The sequence below is a fragment of the Lepidothrix coronata genome, unplaced genomic scaffold, assembly GCF_001604755.1.
Source record: "Lepidothrix coronata isolate B3197 unplaced genomic scaffold, Lepidothrix_coronata-1.0 Scaffold85, whole genome shotgun sequence".
NCBI classification, from domain to species: Eukaryota; Metazoa; Chordata; class Aves; order Passeriformes; family Pipridae; genus Lepidothrix; species Lepidothrix coronata.
This window is the reverse complement of record NW_016690265.1, coordinates 3,663,741-3,681,160: the sequence shown is the minus strand read 5'-3', so window position 1 is coordinate 3,681,160 and position 17,420 is coordinate 3,663,741. Positions and strand designations below refer to the sequence as shown.

At 36.2% G+C, this 17,420-nt stretch overlaps 1 protein-coding gene across 9 annotated transcripts in view; it reads right to left on the bottom strand.

Annotated features, from left to right (window-relative positions):
- RGS12 (regulator of G-protein signaling 12) overlaps positions 1–17,420 on the bottom strand; it is an 89,942-nt gene that overhangs the window by 35,163 nt on the left and 37,359 nt on the right. For all 9 annotated transcript variants that reach the window (XM_017820775.1, XM_017820776.1, XM_017820777.1 and 6 more), the window contains 3 exons: positions 11,738–11,759; positions 3,344–3,513; positions 68–160 (listed from right to left, as the gene is read on the bottom strand). In XM_017820775.1, coding sequence (XP_017676264.1) covers positions 68–160; positions 3,344–3,513; positions 11,738–11,759 — 285 coding nt within the window. The remainder of the gene's footprint in view (positions 1–67; positions 161–3,343; positions 3,514–11,737; positions 11,760–17,420) is intronic.

Genomic DNA, 17,420 nt, shown 5'->3' with positions numbered 1-17,420 from the left:
ATAATCTTGAAGGAGTAACAATTTTTGAAGAGACAACACAATGTACTGAAATACAACATTGACTTACCTCTTTTTTATCATGTGCAGGTACATGGTTAAAATATTCACAGGCCTGCCAAAATAAAATATTTTCTTCACTAAATTCTTTCCGGAGAAATTCCTAGGGGAAAAAATAAACAAATAAATAAATGTCTCAAAGAAAAGTTACTTGCCAATTCAAACAACTTATTTATAATGCTTGGTACGTTTGCACAATGGTAACTTTTCAATCAGTCTCACAATCCAGTTCTCTTCTAACGTAAAAATCAAGGCATGTCCAATACATACCTAGTGCTTCTCCTCTCTCTCTCATTTCTTTTTAAGCATGTATAACTGAGAAGAATCCATCAAATTAATCAAACCATTTGCTAGTACAAAGACGAAGTTTGAAATGTCATGTTAAGTAGCGTATAAACTAGTGAACAAACTTTTAGTACAAATTTAAATAACTTATAAACTACATTAAAAAATTACACTGGAAACTGTCTTTAATTGCAGTTCTACTGATATAACAGAGGAGATGTTTATCGAGAAGTGCCCATAATTCTGTATTCATTACAGTGTCTTTCTGCATCACATGGCAACTACACAACAATCTTTTACCACTGCTTGCTAATGTGGTTACACGGGTTCTCCCTGGAAAATACTTATTTAGAGAAAAAAAATAAATAAATCTCCCATACAACACACAATAATCACAACTTTTATGTTATAGCATCCTAAAGTCCAAATGAAGACTGGTACTGATTCAGCTGGAAACTTGTACGACCACAAACTGTATTTTCTCTCAGCATCTTAAAATGAAAGCATTTTAATCATCTTGGAGGAAAAATTTATAGCAAAATTAACTCCATCCTCTAAAAAGTTATCTAGGCACTTACATAATTGGAACCACGCTTGTTTATACTTTAGAGCTTTAAGGTATCCGTGGTTAATTGGAAATCTTATTCTAAGTCAGCCACGAGCCATAACCTTCAATCAACTTACATTGGTATCACTGAAGCTTCCTTATCATACAAGGCAGCCTCAGAAAGCAATGTAAGAAGAATCTCCACAGAAAAAAACCATAAAACTTAAGTTTATTTCTGCTTTTCAGATTTATGCAGACTTTAGGGAGTCCAACTGTAAGAAAGCAATTGAGATAAACTACAATACAGGGAACCTAAATCGCCTAGCAAACTCTCTTTAAATTAAAAGTTCTTCAGATACATAATCTGTAACACCAAACATATAAAAGAAAAATATATACATATAAAAGAGAATAGTATAAACATATAAAAGAGAACAGTCAGGAGACATTTCTGCATTTTACATGTAATTACATACTAAAAGAGAATCAAATTACTGAGCAGGAACTGCAACACAACTTTCTACTTCCCCACTCAGTGCATTCACTAGCAATCTACAGTCCATCTCCCACTTGCTTGCTTTGTGGCCACATGATTTGGGCACAGCTGCCTGTACAATACTTCGGCTTCACCAGGAAGACCAAGCAGTGCCCCAGTTGGAACATGAGGCAGCCCAGCAGTTGCCACACATGGCTGGGAAGCTGGAGGTGCTGGTTAGAACCCCTTGAGGAGGGAACCTGCAAACAGGTCTCTCACTTCCTGGCTGACTGCTCTGATCAGCAGGCTATTATGCAGAGTGAGTATTTGCAAAACATGCAAAATCTCTCCGTCTTAGAGGGCAATTCCTGCTCTGTGACAAAGCTGTCCTCAGGAAAGGCAGATGCATGCTGGATCCTAAACACACCAAGATGCTTACTGGGTAACCTTGAATTAAATGCTGATGCTTCAGTGTTCTTGAATACTGGCAGAATCTGTAATTCCACAGTGTTATGACAACGAGGTTGCAAATGAACCTAAGCAATGGCTCTGGACATCTCCTGGGCCTCAAGAAAATGATGGTGCACACAACAAATTTTAACATTCCCTAATTGTTCTTTAAATTGGGTATTTCTTTAACACACACAGTTTTGCAGTGTTTATAAAAATAAGTTCTAACTAGAATAAAATGGGGGGGGGGAGTAAAACTTCCAAAGCATCTGAGGTTGCTTTTTGCTGAAATGAAATGTATCTTTAACCTTTTAATCTGAATATTCATTAAAATGTCATAAGCTACTTTCTACGTTTTTAATATGTTTTTAACATCTGCAGCAGTGAAAGATTGATGTAGCAATTTCCTAAGTGTACATAAGTTTAGTGATGGCTTACAAGTCATTAGAAAAGTCTACTAAACCTACAGCGGCATCCCCACAAATCACATCATTTTCCAGGTGGACTCTAACATCAGATCAGAATTGTAATTTTTCTTCCAGTCTGACGAGAAGTCTCAGTATCTAAGCAGAAATGCTGATAACTCTAAGGCTACTCTGCTAAACCAGAGAACACAATATATATGGTATATTATTTTGCTTTCATTTTCTCTGTTTCCTCAAACAGATGTTCATTGTTAATGAAGGTTTTGGGTCCCCACGCCAGTTCACACACAAGTCTGCTGATTAACCATTTTGATATCTCAATACTTTTGTATCAAGTAAAGGACTCTTTCAGAGTTACTGCAGATTCCAATAATCTACCATAAGTTTCTTCATATTCTCTTCGTGAAAATTATTTGGGCAGCACGAACTGTCCTTGCGTAACATATTCAGAATCAGTAACATACTCTCAGTGCAATAAAAGTGTATACACTCAATTTCCTTGCATGTAAAATAGAGATGCTGCTATTTACAACTTATAAATGTGCTGTGAAGCAGCTTAATTTATGCTTTGCAAATATTCAACACTATTCCTGTAAGGTGCAGCTTTATCAAGTGTTCTTAGGTACCATAATTACTTCCAAAAAGTATTTCTAAAAGCCTTTTGCAGGAAAATAAGCCACTATATCATTGAAAAAATCTACATGGCTTTCAACATTTCAGTAGATAAATGTAAATAGATTACCCATTCTTAGGAAACTACTGAAACTACTTCCTTCTTCTTGTGCAAAGGCTACAGATATAAAAATAACGTTTTACAAAATGGGGAAGTTTTCTAAAGTTCACAGACAAAACAAAGTATAGCTTCCATGTGAAACCTCTGCTATGCAGAAATGCATGGCAATATGTATATTACTAGGAACTCTTATTCAACTGTGAACCCATTTAAACTTAGAAAGGTGCTCAGATAAAACTGAGCATGAATGAACTCCCGTCTCTTTTCCTGTGTAAGGACAGTGTCAAGAAAGAAAGAAAAAAGAATATGGCAAAATTACTGCAGCAGTATCACGTGTTTTGAAAGGCCTGTTATCATCTCTCACAACTCACCGAAAAGTATTTAACCCCAATAGGATCCTGAAGAAGACGCTCAAATGAAACAGCCCAACTTGCAACTCTTCTTTCTCGAAGTCGTCGACAGCTCTGTACACTGGGAAGACTGGCATTGCTACTGAGGCTGTTCTCACTGATGCAGTCTTTTAAATCAGTGCTATTCAGCTCTGTTAATAAAAGAAATTAACAAATCTGTCAATAAAGTGCTATTCACTTTTACTCTTCAACACTGTTTACTTGATTTATCACACCTCCCGCTCAAGCTCACAGTAGTGCAGACTTCAAAATATCCCTCTCCATTTTTGCATAGAAAAAATAACCACAAACATCTCTCAAGTTTCTTCTGTTGCACTGCAAAGAAAATTAAATGAGTGTCTTAAAAGCAGTCCCCTGCCAGAAGCACAAAAGGCAGGTACAAAATAAAATACCTCCACAAACATAAAATACCTTGGGCAAATTTTCCTGCTTACATTCCTCACCCCGTGGACTGCACTCCTTCATAAGATTATTCAATGAAGGCAGACCTTCAAGAACCCACCATTCACCAGAATGGCAAAAATCTATTTGGTGATAGGAGATAGCAAAATTTCATATACACTTAAATCAGTAGAGACAGGGAATCTGTGAAATTTTATGTGGAAATAAAAGATACCTCTTAAATATTGAAAATTTAGGAAAGGATTTGATTGAGTAAAAGAACACTAAAGAAAATGAGCTAGTAATGGATGCCTTCCTCATCCACAGCAGGTAGAGGTATCAAACCACAGATTCTCAATTTATTATGGTTTCTAATAAAAACAGGGATCTCTTACTCCCTTCCAGACTCCAGTCAACATATAGGAATAATCTAGGGACCCCAAGATGAGAAATGACCAGATTCTTTAGACCTCAAAAAAACAGAAGTGCTCTTTGTATTCTGAAAAACAAATTAACAAGAACCCATAAAGAATTCAGGAAAACCCAACCCTGTGTAGCAGCCTAACTAATAATTCAAGTATTACCCCAGACCATCTTTGTCACAGTAAACACAATACACAGAATCTTAAAGGGACCATTTATTCACAGAAGTGGAAAAGTGAAAGAAATGGCTGCTCTAAGTAAGAGAGGGAACTGCTTACAACAGGGTCCTATTCACAAATTTGTCATTTACTTGTTGCATGCCCTTTTACAGCACGTTCCCTACATCTCTCAGTGCACACAAAGGACAGGTGACACTAGAGATGCCAAACTGAATGAGATTCTGTGACGAAGGGATGAAAAAAGCCCAGACACTCAATTATTTGAAAAATTTGCAGTAAAAGATGTGATAAAATAATATCCTCACATTAAGTAGATGGTATATTCAATAATTTTATGCCAAATGGAAAAGCAAGTATGTAGCTCACTAGAAATGTAAGCTGTTTGAGAAAACTGAATTCACAACAAGTCAGAAATGGACTATTCTTTACAGGGACATTTTTATTATTTTCCTCAGTTTTTCACTTGGATTAACTAAAGCAAGGAGTAATTTCACCAAAAATACTACTTTATAAGACCTCCTGAGGTCTCCTTTTCTTTTATAAATATTTGAAAGCACTTTGCATTTCCAAACTTTATGTTACAAAACATTACTGTTCCTCCCTGGAACTATGAACTTTGAAAAAAAGCACTACTAAACAACAGCTACAAGCATAGGAAAAAGTTATAAAGACAGTCATAAAGATAAGAAAAAAAATTTTTAAAAAGTTCTAAAAATTCATTTTAAATATGTTCTGCAGCTCAGAAATATTCACTAAGACATAACAGTTAATTAGTGCGAGTTTCTGTACGCAAAGCTATTTTTCAAGACAAAAAATCAAATAAGACAAAGATACAGAATTAGATTACGGAAGAATGAAATGTAACTTTATATTTTCAACGAGGATAATATTTAAGGGCAATAGTAACACATCATGTATATAAACATTTTTCTTTTAATCACCATATTAATCAAAGCTAATTTCAAATACTCAGCAAATAATGTCAAATTTTCTTATAGAAATATTTATTCACTTTTTCCTTTAAGGCATATGAAAGAGCATAACCAAGTCAACTGTTAGCTTCATTAGAGAATAGCTGTCACCACAGTGAAACTATTGTGAAAGAAGCTAATGTGAATCTGAAGAGAATGATATCTAAATTTATTATCTGAAGTATTTTGCTTTAACTCTGCAGGTGGATATGTTTTATTTTACAGTCCAGGATATAAATAGACACCCACTCCTTGATAGATCTGGAACAGTTTCAGATACTGCCTCACTCCTGGAGGGTTCAATCCCCAGTGTTCTCCAGTGATGAATGATGAAAATTTCCTTGTTCCTTTCAGGCAAAGTCTGAAAGGACTTTGCCATCCCACATCCCAAACCCTTGAAACCTACTTGGCTGTTGGAGGGAAATTAGGGAGCGGCCACACAAAGTGCTCGGCTCTCAATCGAGGAGTCACAGTGCCTTAGGACTGGGGAGGGACTGCGAAGAGGCAGCAGAGCAGCCATCAGCCGGTCAGCCTCACTCACCTTCCTCCCAGGGGCAGCCGTTCCATTTCCCCATGGCAGCAGGGAGACCGAACTGCAATTACAACCTCTGCGTGTTTACACCAGGGGGTAACTGCTAACCACCTTTAATTGCTACCAGCTGCTCACTCTCTCCAGCTCCTCAGTTACACTCGCTCTAAACTGCGCTGGACTCTCCTCCCTCCCTCTGATATGTTGCTGACTCCGGAGGTCCCACGAACACAAATGAACCGAAATAAGACTGTATTTCCAACAACTGTGGAGCTACTGGTACAGGTCCTCCAACGTGTTAACACAGCATCAAGGGATTACGCATTCCCAGTAAACTGTCTCTGTTCTGGTGGATTTTATTTAGCTAATTCAGACCTTTTTCAGAAAGAATTGTTTGAATTTATACCTGACATTGCTTTGGTTTCCCTTAAAGCAAAAATGCAGTCAGTTTGCTTTTAAAATCTCTACAGCTTTCTGCTGGGGTACCCGTCAACCTGAAAACAATGCAGAACAAGGCTGTTTCCCAGAAAAGGCTTGGTTGTTGTAGTTTGTTTCACCACACAGATAAACAGTTGCAATTAAAACAGTTACAGCCTAGTGCAGATATACCATTAAGAACTGGAGAAAAAGAAAGATGGAAAGAAAAATATCTCCCCGACTCTAACACTAGTACACAAAGTATCCAAATCACGCTTAAATGAAGACTGTATAAACCATAACTCCTGCTCCACTCCTCTTGCAGAGAAATGTTTCCAATGTAAGACTGCAGCATCAGGTTTCCTGACTCACAGCTCATGCATTCCTAGGTACACGTAGCCCACCTTGGAAAGCGGGAATGGGGAAGCTTTCCAGTCGGGTCACATATTTTGTCTAATGAGCACTCTGTGATGATCATCAGAGGAAACACAGAGCCCTGATTCCCACTCTCATACATTCTAATCACAAGGCTGTCGTGCAAAGTGGACTCCTCTTCCTCCTCGTAAAGTATTTAAAAAAAGACAACGACCTATTGGGAATCTCAGGATGCCAGAGGAGTTTAATGTGAAAAACCCCAACTCTGCATGGACAGCACGGACAACAGCAGTGCTGTGAAATTTCCAAATGCCTGCCTTCCTTTGTCCTTACTGTCAGAAGCACCAACTCATCTTGTATTACCTGTAAAAGAGGCTCCTTGCTCAAGCATCCCAAATCCCAGGGACCTAACTTTATTTCTGTTCTGTTTGAAATCAACCATACCTAATGAAGAAAAACTACTTTTGGTGCAAACTCATTCAGTTTCATTTATTACCTTTTTCAAATACAGAATTAACACAGAAAGCTATCTAAAAAATCCTCAAACCCCAGTATTTTACACCTTTTGCGTTTATACATCCTGTGCAGGGTCTTGGTTTTATATTTTATAAAAACAACATTATGTAAGAAAATGCAGGCACTTATTCAACTATCTTGAAAGTAGTCAGGATAAGATGGCTTCAAAAGTTTTGATTTAAATAATATAAAGCCATAAGCCTGAATACAATTCGCAAAGGGCATTTTTGTATGCACTTTTATGTATTTTGTATATATTTTTCAACCTACAAATACTTATTATTGTGAGAAGCTCAACATATTCCCTGTAATCATCAGAACACGTACATTCACATAATTAAGATATTCTAGTTAATCACTAAATACATTACCTGGGTAAAGCTGATAAGAACCACTGTGGTGCCACTTAATCAAATACTTCAAGCCCTTCACTGAAAGCCATCCTTCTGAATCCATACCAAGTTCAGCTGTAACGTCCCGGAACCCATTGGGTGTAGATTAGCCTTACTGTACAGCACATTGTTCCTCTGAAATTTTGGGATGAGGGAAGCTAAAGCACTTCCCCCCAGCAATTCCTGGGAGCCTCTAACACCATTCTAAACAAACTGATTCTTTACCCTCATGGCTTCAAGCAGAGGAAAGCAATAGTATGCTTACCACAAAGCATTATAAAATGCTACATAAATAATTTAAAGAAAAGACCTTTTGCCACTGCTGCTAAAGGAACTTGAATTATTTATGTTACAGTGGAACACAGCTACAGTAAGCGTGCACAGCCAGCAGAACTGACAAATAAGTCATATACCTGTTGAGGAAATAATCCATCTCTATTTAGAGTGTAAAAAGCGTAAAAGAGGGGTTTGTTTTATTTTGTACTTCATTGTGAATTTTTTGCTCTACCTTCTTTAGTTACTTTTTAAAATAGAGTTTTACATTATTTATTCTTGTAAACATCAGATGCCTTTCAAAAAGGTCTTTAAGAACACTTTTCCTTATGGAAATTCTTTCCAAGCGATGAACACTAAAAGGCAAAATCAGCTGAAACTACAGTAAAGTAGTATCTTGGGGAAAAAATGTGCATCAGTATCTGTTATGCTCCAATATTTGGAAGTAACAGACTTTAGTTTCATGGAATTGATCTCAGTAGGGAATAGCAGGTAAGAACTAAGACATTCTCATTAGCTCAGATACCTCACCCCCTCCGTCTGGGAGATGAGTGATGGAGTTATATGTCCTTTGACCTTAAGGTTTTCCCTTTGTAAAGTGCCATCCAGGTATAAATAGCAAAGTCACACATTAGCTGGGGACTGTTGATCATCCCTGTGATGATTCAGATGGCACAGTGCTCAAAACATCAGCTGCAGCCTGCGTGCTGTGTACACACTCACTATTCCTACAGTCAGCGGGAAAAGACAGTTTCTGAGACGGGAAGTAAGAGAAACCTGCTAATTACAGGTCGTTGTAGTAACATAAAATGGTTTCTGCTATTCCTAGAGCATAGGTGCTGCAGATTAGATGATCTATAGCAGTGATCTTGCATCTAAGCAGTATTACAGTTTGCATTCCGATTGCCTGCAATTCATTAAGCAAATCAATTACAGTTAAGAGTTGCTACTGGTCACCACCTCTGGAAACAACACTAATTTTCGATCTCCTACATGTTACCTATCCTGCAAAGCCCAAGTGCATACTTTTGGCTGGTAAGAACATCCCAGCCTTGCACAAGCTGAGAACCATGTAAAATAAACACAACAAGGGGTAGATGGTTTCCAGTGCCTGGCTCTAATGTAATAAAAGCCATATGACATGAGGCTTCACTGACCTAGGAAAGAAAACGTACAGAGAGCTGTTGTGCCTCCTATTACACTGAAGGGATGTATATAAACACATAATAATTACTTTTTACACATGAATTTCCTTCCCAGACTAAAGCTTAACAATAGTATTTCTAGTATCTAGTTATATGTAAAATACTAATATTAATTAGCAATATAATGCAGAAAAGAAGGCTCTGGAGAGACCAAAGAGCAGCCGTCCAACACCTAAAGGGGGCTACAAGAGAGCTGCAAAGGGACTTTTGACAACGCAATGGAGTGACAAAAGGGGTAATGGTTTTAAACTGGAAAAGGGTGGATTTAGATTAGATGTAAGAAATTTTTCACTGTGGTAGTGGTGAGACGGTGGCACAGGTTGCCCAGAGAAATCGTGGATGCCCCTTCCGTGGAAGTGTCAAGGCAGGTTGGATGGGGCTTTAAAAAAACCTGATCTAGCGCAAAGTATCCCTGTCCACGGCAGGGGGTTGGGACAAGATGGTCTTTAAGGTCTCTTCCAACCCACATTTTGTGATTCTGTCATGATAAAGATTTAGTCTAGGAAGGGAAGTATGCAGTGCTGTACTAATGGTTACGCTAGTTAAAACTGCTCTAAAATAGAAATGCCCAAAAATGTGTAAATCTGTGGAACTATTAATGCATTAGTGAGATTAAGGAAGACTGGAAAAATTTCAGCTCTGCGACATAATAAAAGTAAAAGCTGGAAAATGTAATTCAGACACTAATCAGAGCTTTTTACTCAACGCAACTAAGGTAACTCTAAATGAAATTAATTAGGAATTTATTTAATTTCACTTTTTCTGGTTACAGTCTCTCTGGTTCCTATTTTTCCAATCCATTTTCTGGGTAGTTAAGCATTGATTCAATATTATTCAGTACAGTTCAACTACCATTTCTTACACAAGTTACACCCCCCTTCTTAAGTAGCATTTAACAATGAAGAGACTGTTCACATTAAATATTCTGAACTAGCTGAAAAGATAAGTAATACTACTCAGGAGAAAATTTCATATAACTTCTTGGCTGTTCTTTCACCTCTGCAACCTTACATGGCCCTTAGATTTCATTGCTTCACAAACTGTATAGAATTAATTGTGAAAACGGTTACCTACTGATTTGGAATGCAATAAAAAAGTCATATTGGAAGAACTGAAAGTAAGTAGAATTTTTAAAATAAATTTTCAGCTGGAGGCATTAAAAGCTTGAAATTATTATCATATGATTACTATCACAGGAATCTCCAAGTCCGGATAAGCAACAGAAGTAAAATAATTTTCATTAACATAGAGCAAGAACCCTCTTGGAGACAAGACATAAGCACTTTCCATTTTAACTAAAAAAGGTCAATCAAATTTTTGGCCCTCAGCACCTGGGCTACATACAGAAACAAAAAGTCTGTGCTTTGTTTTGATTTTTATATCAAGCAGGTAACATCCGGGGGGAAAAATACACATTTTTCCCACAAAAACATATGCTACATTTTAGAAACAGAAAGCAGAATAAACACTATTATTTTCTGTTTTGTTGTTTTTTTCACTTTGCAGACAAGGCAGATACAACACAGAGTCTATCTTCTCATGCAGACAGAAGTACTGTACAGCAGTAGACTGTGTCAGCAGTAGAGAAGGAAAATACCTGACAAAGTCAGCCAACCATTGGAAAATGGCTCTGGCAAAAGAACCAAAACAGCATTGTTTCTCACAAGTGTACTTTTAGTCTTGTAAGGAATCAGAAATTAGGACAAATGATGAAGTTTTGTGAATAGTATTGCTAATTTTGCATTTACATTTGTGTGTAATATAAAAAAATTATCCTTACTATTCAAAATATTTCTGCAATTTCACTTAGAGCAACAATTGTCACTGTTAGAGCAACACAGTTTGTTCCCTTCTGCCCCTTTTATTTAATAAAATTGTCTTGTACTGTTGTCAAAGAATAGCAAATGTAATAATATGTATGTAAGTGAGTTTCTCTGCAGGATGGAGTGAACCAATTCCTGCCAAGAAAGACAAGGAGAAAAGCCATCTCCTGTATACTCTAAACTATACAAATTTCTTTATTCCATTAAGGAAGCATACTTAAACTGTTTCAATTAACTTCAAAGCTTCAGAGAAATCATCTTCTAACGTTTAACAAAGAGTGGACATCCTTTAAAACATTAAAGGCATGTTAAAATTAAAACAAACAAGCTTAGGTGCAATTAAGAAGAGTTTACTTAGAAGTATTCCAGAAGTGCGAAAGCTCCATGCTGAGATTTTACAAATATCAAATTACTTACCCCTTCTCAAAATGTATCACATTTAAGAAATTTCAACATCAACATTAACAAATGTTCCAACACAGCTTACAACTTAGAAGCTAGAACATCTCTTCAAAAGCACACAAGGTATATAAAGGACAATAAAATAGAGAATGAGATTTTATCTACCATCCAATTACAAAAAACTCTACCAGCTCTGCCTCTTTATTATTATGAATAAAGAAGCCTAGTTATAATAAAAACGTGCATATATAAATGTGCCATAAAAATATTATGCAAATAAACCAGTGAAAGCATGTGAACACAATCCTGCAATATTTTCACTGGCACAGCTCCCAGAGCAGTCACAGAGTTCTGTGCCACTTTGGACTTACATCTTGTAATATATTACATTATTTACCACATATTATGTTGCCTAATGTGGAAAATTGATTATTTTTCATTATAAAAGTAAAAACAAGTTTCAGCTTACCTCCATCAGAAACAGTTGCTGACTGCAATAAGAAAGAGAAAAAGAAGTATTACTTAAGTTTCGTGGCAAGTATTAGAAATCTTTGAGCTTCATATAATATTTGAAGTGTTGGCTAGTTTTATCACCTTATTAATAACAGATAGCATTAGCGAGGAAAATCTAAAGAAACCAGCTGTTGCTTTCTCACAGGTGATTCCTCCGCACAATGAAATTCACCCCAGGCCTTTTAACCACTACTGTCCAGGAACTTGAACCCACTAGTATTTACAGTACTTCCTGCTGTGGTAGCTACACTGCTTGCAAAAGTCCTTCTTAGATGAGCAGAGACAATTTGTTGGTACATGTGACAAAGTAGATACCTAAAACTGACCTGCAAAGACCTGAAATGGAAACAACACCTCATACATTATATTTTGCTACAACATCTGGAGATATGTCGAATTAAAATTCAGTATTCTGTCATATTTCAGATGACTCTGAAAACTTCCCCTGTCCATCACTTCTGACTGCTACAGAGAGAAAAGGTTGTTCAAAGTGTTTTCAGTAACTTAGAGGTAAGAACTCATCACCATCTCTACCAGTATTGTACATTTTCAAGGACAATCAGTCTTCTAGTGAAACATTGGAAGTTGAGGTGCTGAACTACCCTAAACTTCTCACCTTTGATCACAAATTATCTCAAGGCAGCTAACACCTCTCTAAATCCAAGTAGTGAACATTTCTCAAACGTGTACTCAAATGCCTGCACCTTGACACTCAACTGAGTGAAGTCTGGAGGACAGATGATTTTTAGGTTTAAGTTTGTGCTGATTCGTTAAAGACTATTAAAAAACATTTTTGTTTTAGTTTGGGGAGTCTTTTCTTGGTCCCTTTAAGTAACTTTCTAAATAGTTAAAAAAAATTCTCTTTTGTACTGCTCTTTAAAAAGCTAGGAAAGAATGCCTTACAATATCTACAATTTCTTCAAGATGGAAAACAAACAGAAGGAAAAAAGCAGATACATACATATACACACAACTCAAACAAACAGCTGTCTCTTCATAGTTTGTCTGTAGTTTCTAGCCTTGGGAAGAAATATTCCCACTCTTCAAAATCCACAAACCCTTTGGTAATCCTTAAAAGACTAATTATTCTCCTTCCGCTATTTCACTGCAGGATCTCACATGCTGTTAACACTAAGAACATCCCTTGTTATAAATTGCTGTGGCCTCAGCACCCACCTCTCCAGGAGAGGATCCGATCTGGTCTTTGACACAATTGTGCTGGAACTTTCAAAGTCTGAACTCATCCCTATTGACATCATTCCTCTGGTGCTACTTCAGATAAACACAAATACACCTCTCATGAAAAAGACTCAAACAATTATGGCACCTCTTGCTTACCTACACAAAAATAAGGGCTTCTGGATCTGTGAAGCATAATAATATAATCAAAAGCGTATCCAGGCATCTCACTTTAATAGCTTTGTTTCAGGTATGAAAAAAGTAGTTCTGTTTTAGTTACAGTTCTTCAGTGAGGCTTACGACATCTTTTCTACTTCCTTTTTGCACATAAGTCTAGCAAGCATATTATGCATTCAGAGGCTGTAACTTAATTCATGTTTGTAATTCAGAAAATTTAATTTACATTACTGAAATCTAGTTTATAGATATGATTGCTTCTAATTTCTTAGTCACATCACTGTACAGTACAGCTAATGAACAAACAACTTCAATGTCATTTCTCAAACAATGAAGAAAAGGATGACTCAAAGTAAAGTAATAGTATCAGTTTACACATTAGACATAAAAAAATAAAAGTACTTCCAAAATATATATGTTTTAGGAATGGTCATTTACTTTGGCAGCTTGCATGAATCTGGATTCAAACAGCAAATACCTTCATTTTTTTGAAAGGTATGAAGTAAAATTAATAGGATTCTCATGATAGGAAAAAGAATACTCACAGTACTTTTGGCAAAAACTGGGAAGTTAACAATTGTAAAATATTATTTTACAAGGAAAATGGGGTAATTTCATAGAAAAGCTCAATCATTAATTGACAATGAAATACAGTTTTACCTCAAACCCTTTACCATAAGTTAATGCAGTGAACTTTCTACACACCTTTTTTGGGTTGGTTTTGTGTGATTATTTTAAATGCTTTGGCTAATGCGTGTTACATTACATGTATCAACATCTTAAAATCTCTCCAAGCAAGGCCTTAGTAATTACTATGTTTAGACATTTTTAAAGAAGTACCTGTAGGAGAAACTGTATTTTACATTACAGTGTCACTAAATATACCTATCATGTTCCAAGCATTATCCATTTACTTCTAGAGATCATAGAAAAAAATTTATTTTAATAACGTTTCTTTGAATTCATCTGTGTAATTGAACTAAAAACACCTAATTCAATAAAACCAGCTCGAAACTTAAACTTGTAATTATTGTGTAAGAACTCACAGTAATATGTTCACATTTGTGAGTACTTAGAAATCTCAATATAAACCTTTCAGAAATGGCATACGGCACATTTAGACAAAGAAGTTTCTCTTCTAAACTGCTCAGTTGAAACTTGTCTAGATCTGTCTAAAGGTATAAGTTGCAAGACCAGATTTTTTTAAATACTATGATGATCTCATTTTAAAAATACACTATATGTTGGGGGCTGTTTTTCATTCTTCAGCACTTATGTTTACCACCACTGGAGGCTCTTCAGGACAAAATTTGATCTACTACACAAACCAAGTTTGATCATTTGATGAAATTTAACACTAAACACATATTAAGAACCACCTACAGAAAAATATGTGTATTAGAAAGCTGTAAAATTGAACAGTTAATGTAGGTAGCCATTTCTGAAAGATGAGGAAGGACAGGGATGACTTTGTGCCAGTTAGTGCTAATGTGAAGATTTTTAAAAAGTATTTAAGTATTTAATTCCAAATGACAGAACGTATATGTTGTGAATGTATATATGAACTATCACCCAGAGATAAAATCTAATTGCATGCAACCCTCAAATCTTTCACAACCAGATAAGATCTGAAATTAGTTCTTCAAATTACCCCAGTTTCCAAATTGGTTTAGGAAAAAGCCTGTGGTATATGCCAGGAATTTGATGGTAACAAATCACAAAAATTTTAAAAATAAATCTAATGTAGGAAAACTAGAATGTCTTCCAGTATATCTCTTCATGGGAACTCTGCTTGCTCATCTAACTGGATTAGCTGCTGTTATACAGACACACACTGCCCACACACACAAAGTTAGGGGATGCAATTCTCTCCTCGATACTTCAGGGCAGGATCTTGATTCCTGTGGTTCAAGTGAGAAGCTCAGTGCCAAGGCCAGCAAGCTAAACAGTGGCTTCCCAGTTATCATAAACCATAAAAGACACTCTAGGTCTCTGTAAACTGGCAAATGCTTCAGCATACATTTGATAGCATAATGTTCTGAATAAGAGAAAACATGTTAAATTTCTCTTTGTATCATCTCTCTTTGCTAGGTGGAAAAACCAGAAGGGCCCAGGAGGCTTTTGATGTCATGTTCATGATCTGCTTGCAGCAAATCTAAAAGAGTTTTAGCTTACAATAATTATCAGGGAGAAAACTACTTTGTAAGTACATATTTTTCTTTTCCAGAATAGAAGCAGATGACATAGTCTCTTGCACCAACCACTGGGTACAAAGGGAAAGAGGGCATAAAGGAGAATAATGCATGAACCCCTACATGAAGCTAGTCTGATGACAACTTTCAGGTGACAGAAACTCTTATCCAGAAAATCCACTTAGTTCCATCTTACATTTTCCATTTCAAATAGATCAGGTCCCAGGGAAGTAACTAGATACTGTCAAATTCTGCCATAACACCATCATGCAGAAAACCAAAAATTACCCTACCCATATCCCAGACATATTGAGAAAATAAATCCACATGTGTAGACTACCCAGGTAACCACAATACAAAAATGTCCCTTTTCTCCACTCCAAGATTTGTCATTCAAGCCAAAGTTATGCTTAAGTAATGGAGTAGAACAAAGGGAAAGATGGGGATACCGGGAGCGGTGACACATACTGGGAAATGCCAGGCCTTAGCAATAAAATGGAGCAACATGAAATCATCTCTGTTATCAGAGTGGGAGTGAGTGCCTTCCTGAGTCAAAAAAGACATCTCTGTTTCCCACTCCTCCTGAGATAGGGAGGGTAAAAATCCTTAAGGAGAGTGAAGACGTATTTCTCTCTCCTACTCTAACCATCTAATAATGACAAAATCACAGACTAAACAGAAACATCTATTCCTTTCCTGGGCACCCAGAAAGATTCAGAATTAAAGGGATTATAAATGACCTCTTTGTGACTCCTTTCTAAATCACACTTTCTTCCAATACAGGCATCTTGCAACATCCAAAGAATTCTCTGGCTGTTGCCTCCAGCATCTGTTACTTACCCAGTACAGTATCATACCACACACTATTTTACAAAAGCCCCCCTCTAGTTAAGTCTTCCAGGTTGCAACAGCACACTTAGCTCCACCAACCTTCTAAACTGATTTTCTCATATTATTTCAGTATACAAAATAACTTTGGAAATCCTGTTGTGTTCTTTAAGAGAGATGAAGCACTGAGTATTCACAGACTGAATACAAAGAGCCAACTTTCAAACGTTCTGTCACTTAGCTCAGGGAAAGCCTGTCACTCAGCTGACCGTCTGCTTGCATCCAGCTTTGTTCAAACTACTTCCTAAATCACCTGAAGGCACTCATCCTTTTGCCAAGGTATGAATTATGAGCGGATCCCGAGGTCTTCAGTCACATTACTCCAGGATTTACATTACATACACATATTTTTATCCTTTTAAATACATTACAGCATCAGCTTTGCTTATACCATGAACTCCAATGATCTCTGGAATGAAGATCCTGTCTCAAAATATAGTATATACTATTCTAACATTTTAAATAAAAACTAAAACCATGTTACTTATAAATTATTGCTAGATTTTCCTTCTAATAAACAGTCTCAAATGTACTTCTCACCTAAAAATTAGAGTAATATTACAGGGGTTTTTATCTTCATTTCAAAATATTATTGCAATTTATTTCATGATTTAGAATTCTTTGAGAAGGGGGTCCTTCAGAATGCCAGTTAGAGGAGGACTATTACACAATTTCTCTTTTCAATTCCCTATCACCAAATTGTATTTATAATAGCTAATACAAAAGGATTCTGTATGCAAGACTTCTTAAGAAAAAAAAATAGTGTAAAACTATGGTACAATAACCTTCCTGAATATGTTCAGTATATTTTTGTCAAATATTTGAATCTATAAAAACAACATAAGAATAAATGATGTGACGATGGAATTCCTTTAAGAAATAAATGTTCAACTTTTCACCCCAAACAAAACCAATCTTATCACATATAAACACCGTGCCTTAAGTGCCAAATCCATCCCTAAAATTATTTTGATAAAGATATATACAAAATATATACAGTTTTACATCAAGATATAATATTGATATAATGGTACAGAAAGCATATACAAAAAACATTGCACAGAATTAAAAATTAGGCACACATAAACATACTGATTTTTTAGCTTTATACATATTGGTCACAGCTCATAAATGCATATAGAAATCTCAGTGTTAGTTGGCACAGTAAGATTACTTTTCTCTGATAATAAAATCCAATGTTTG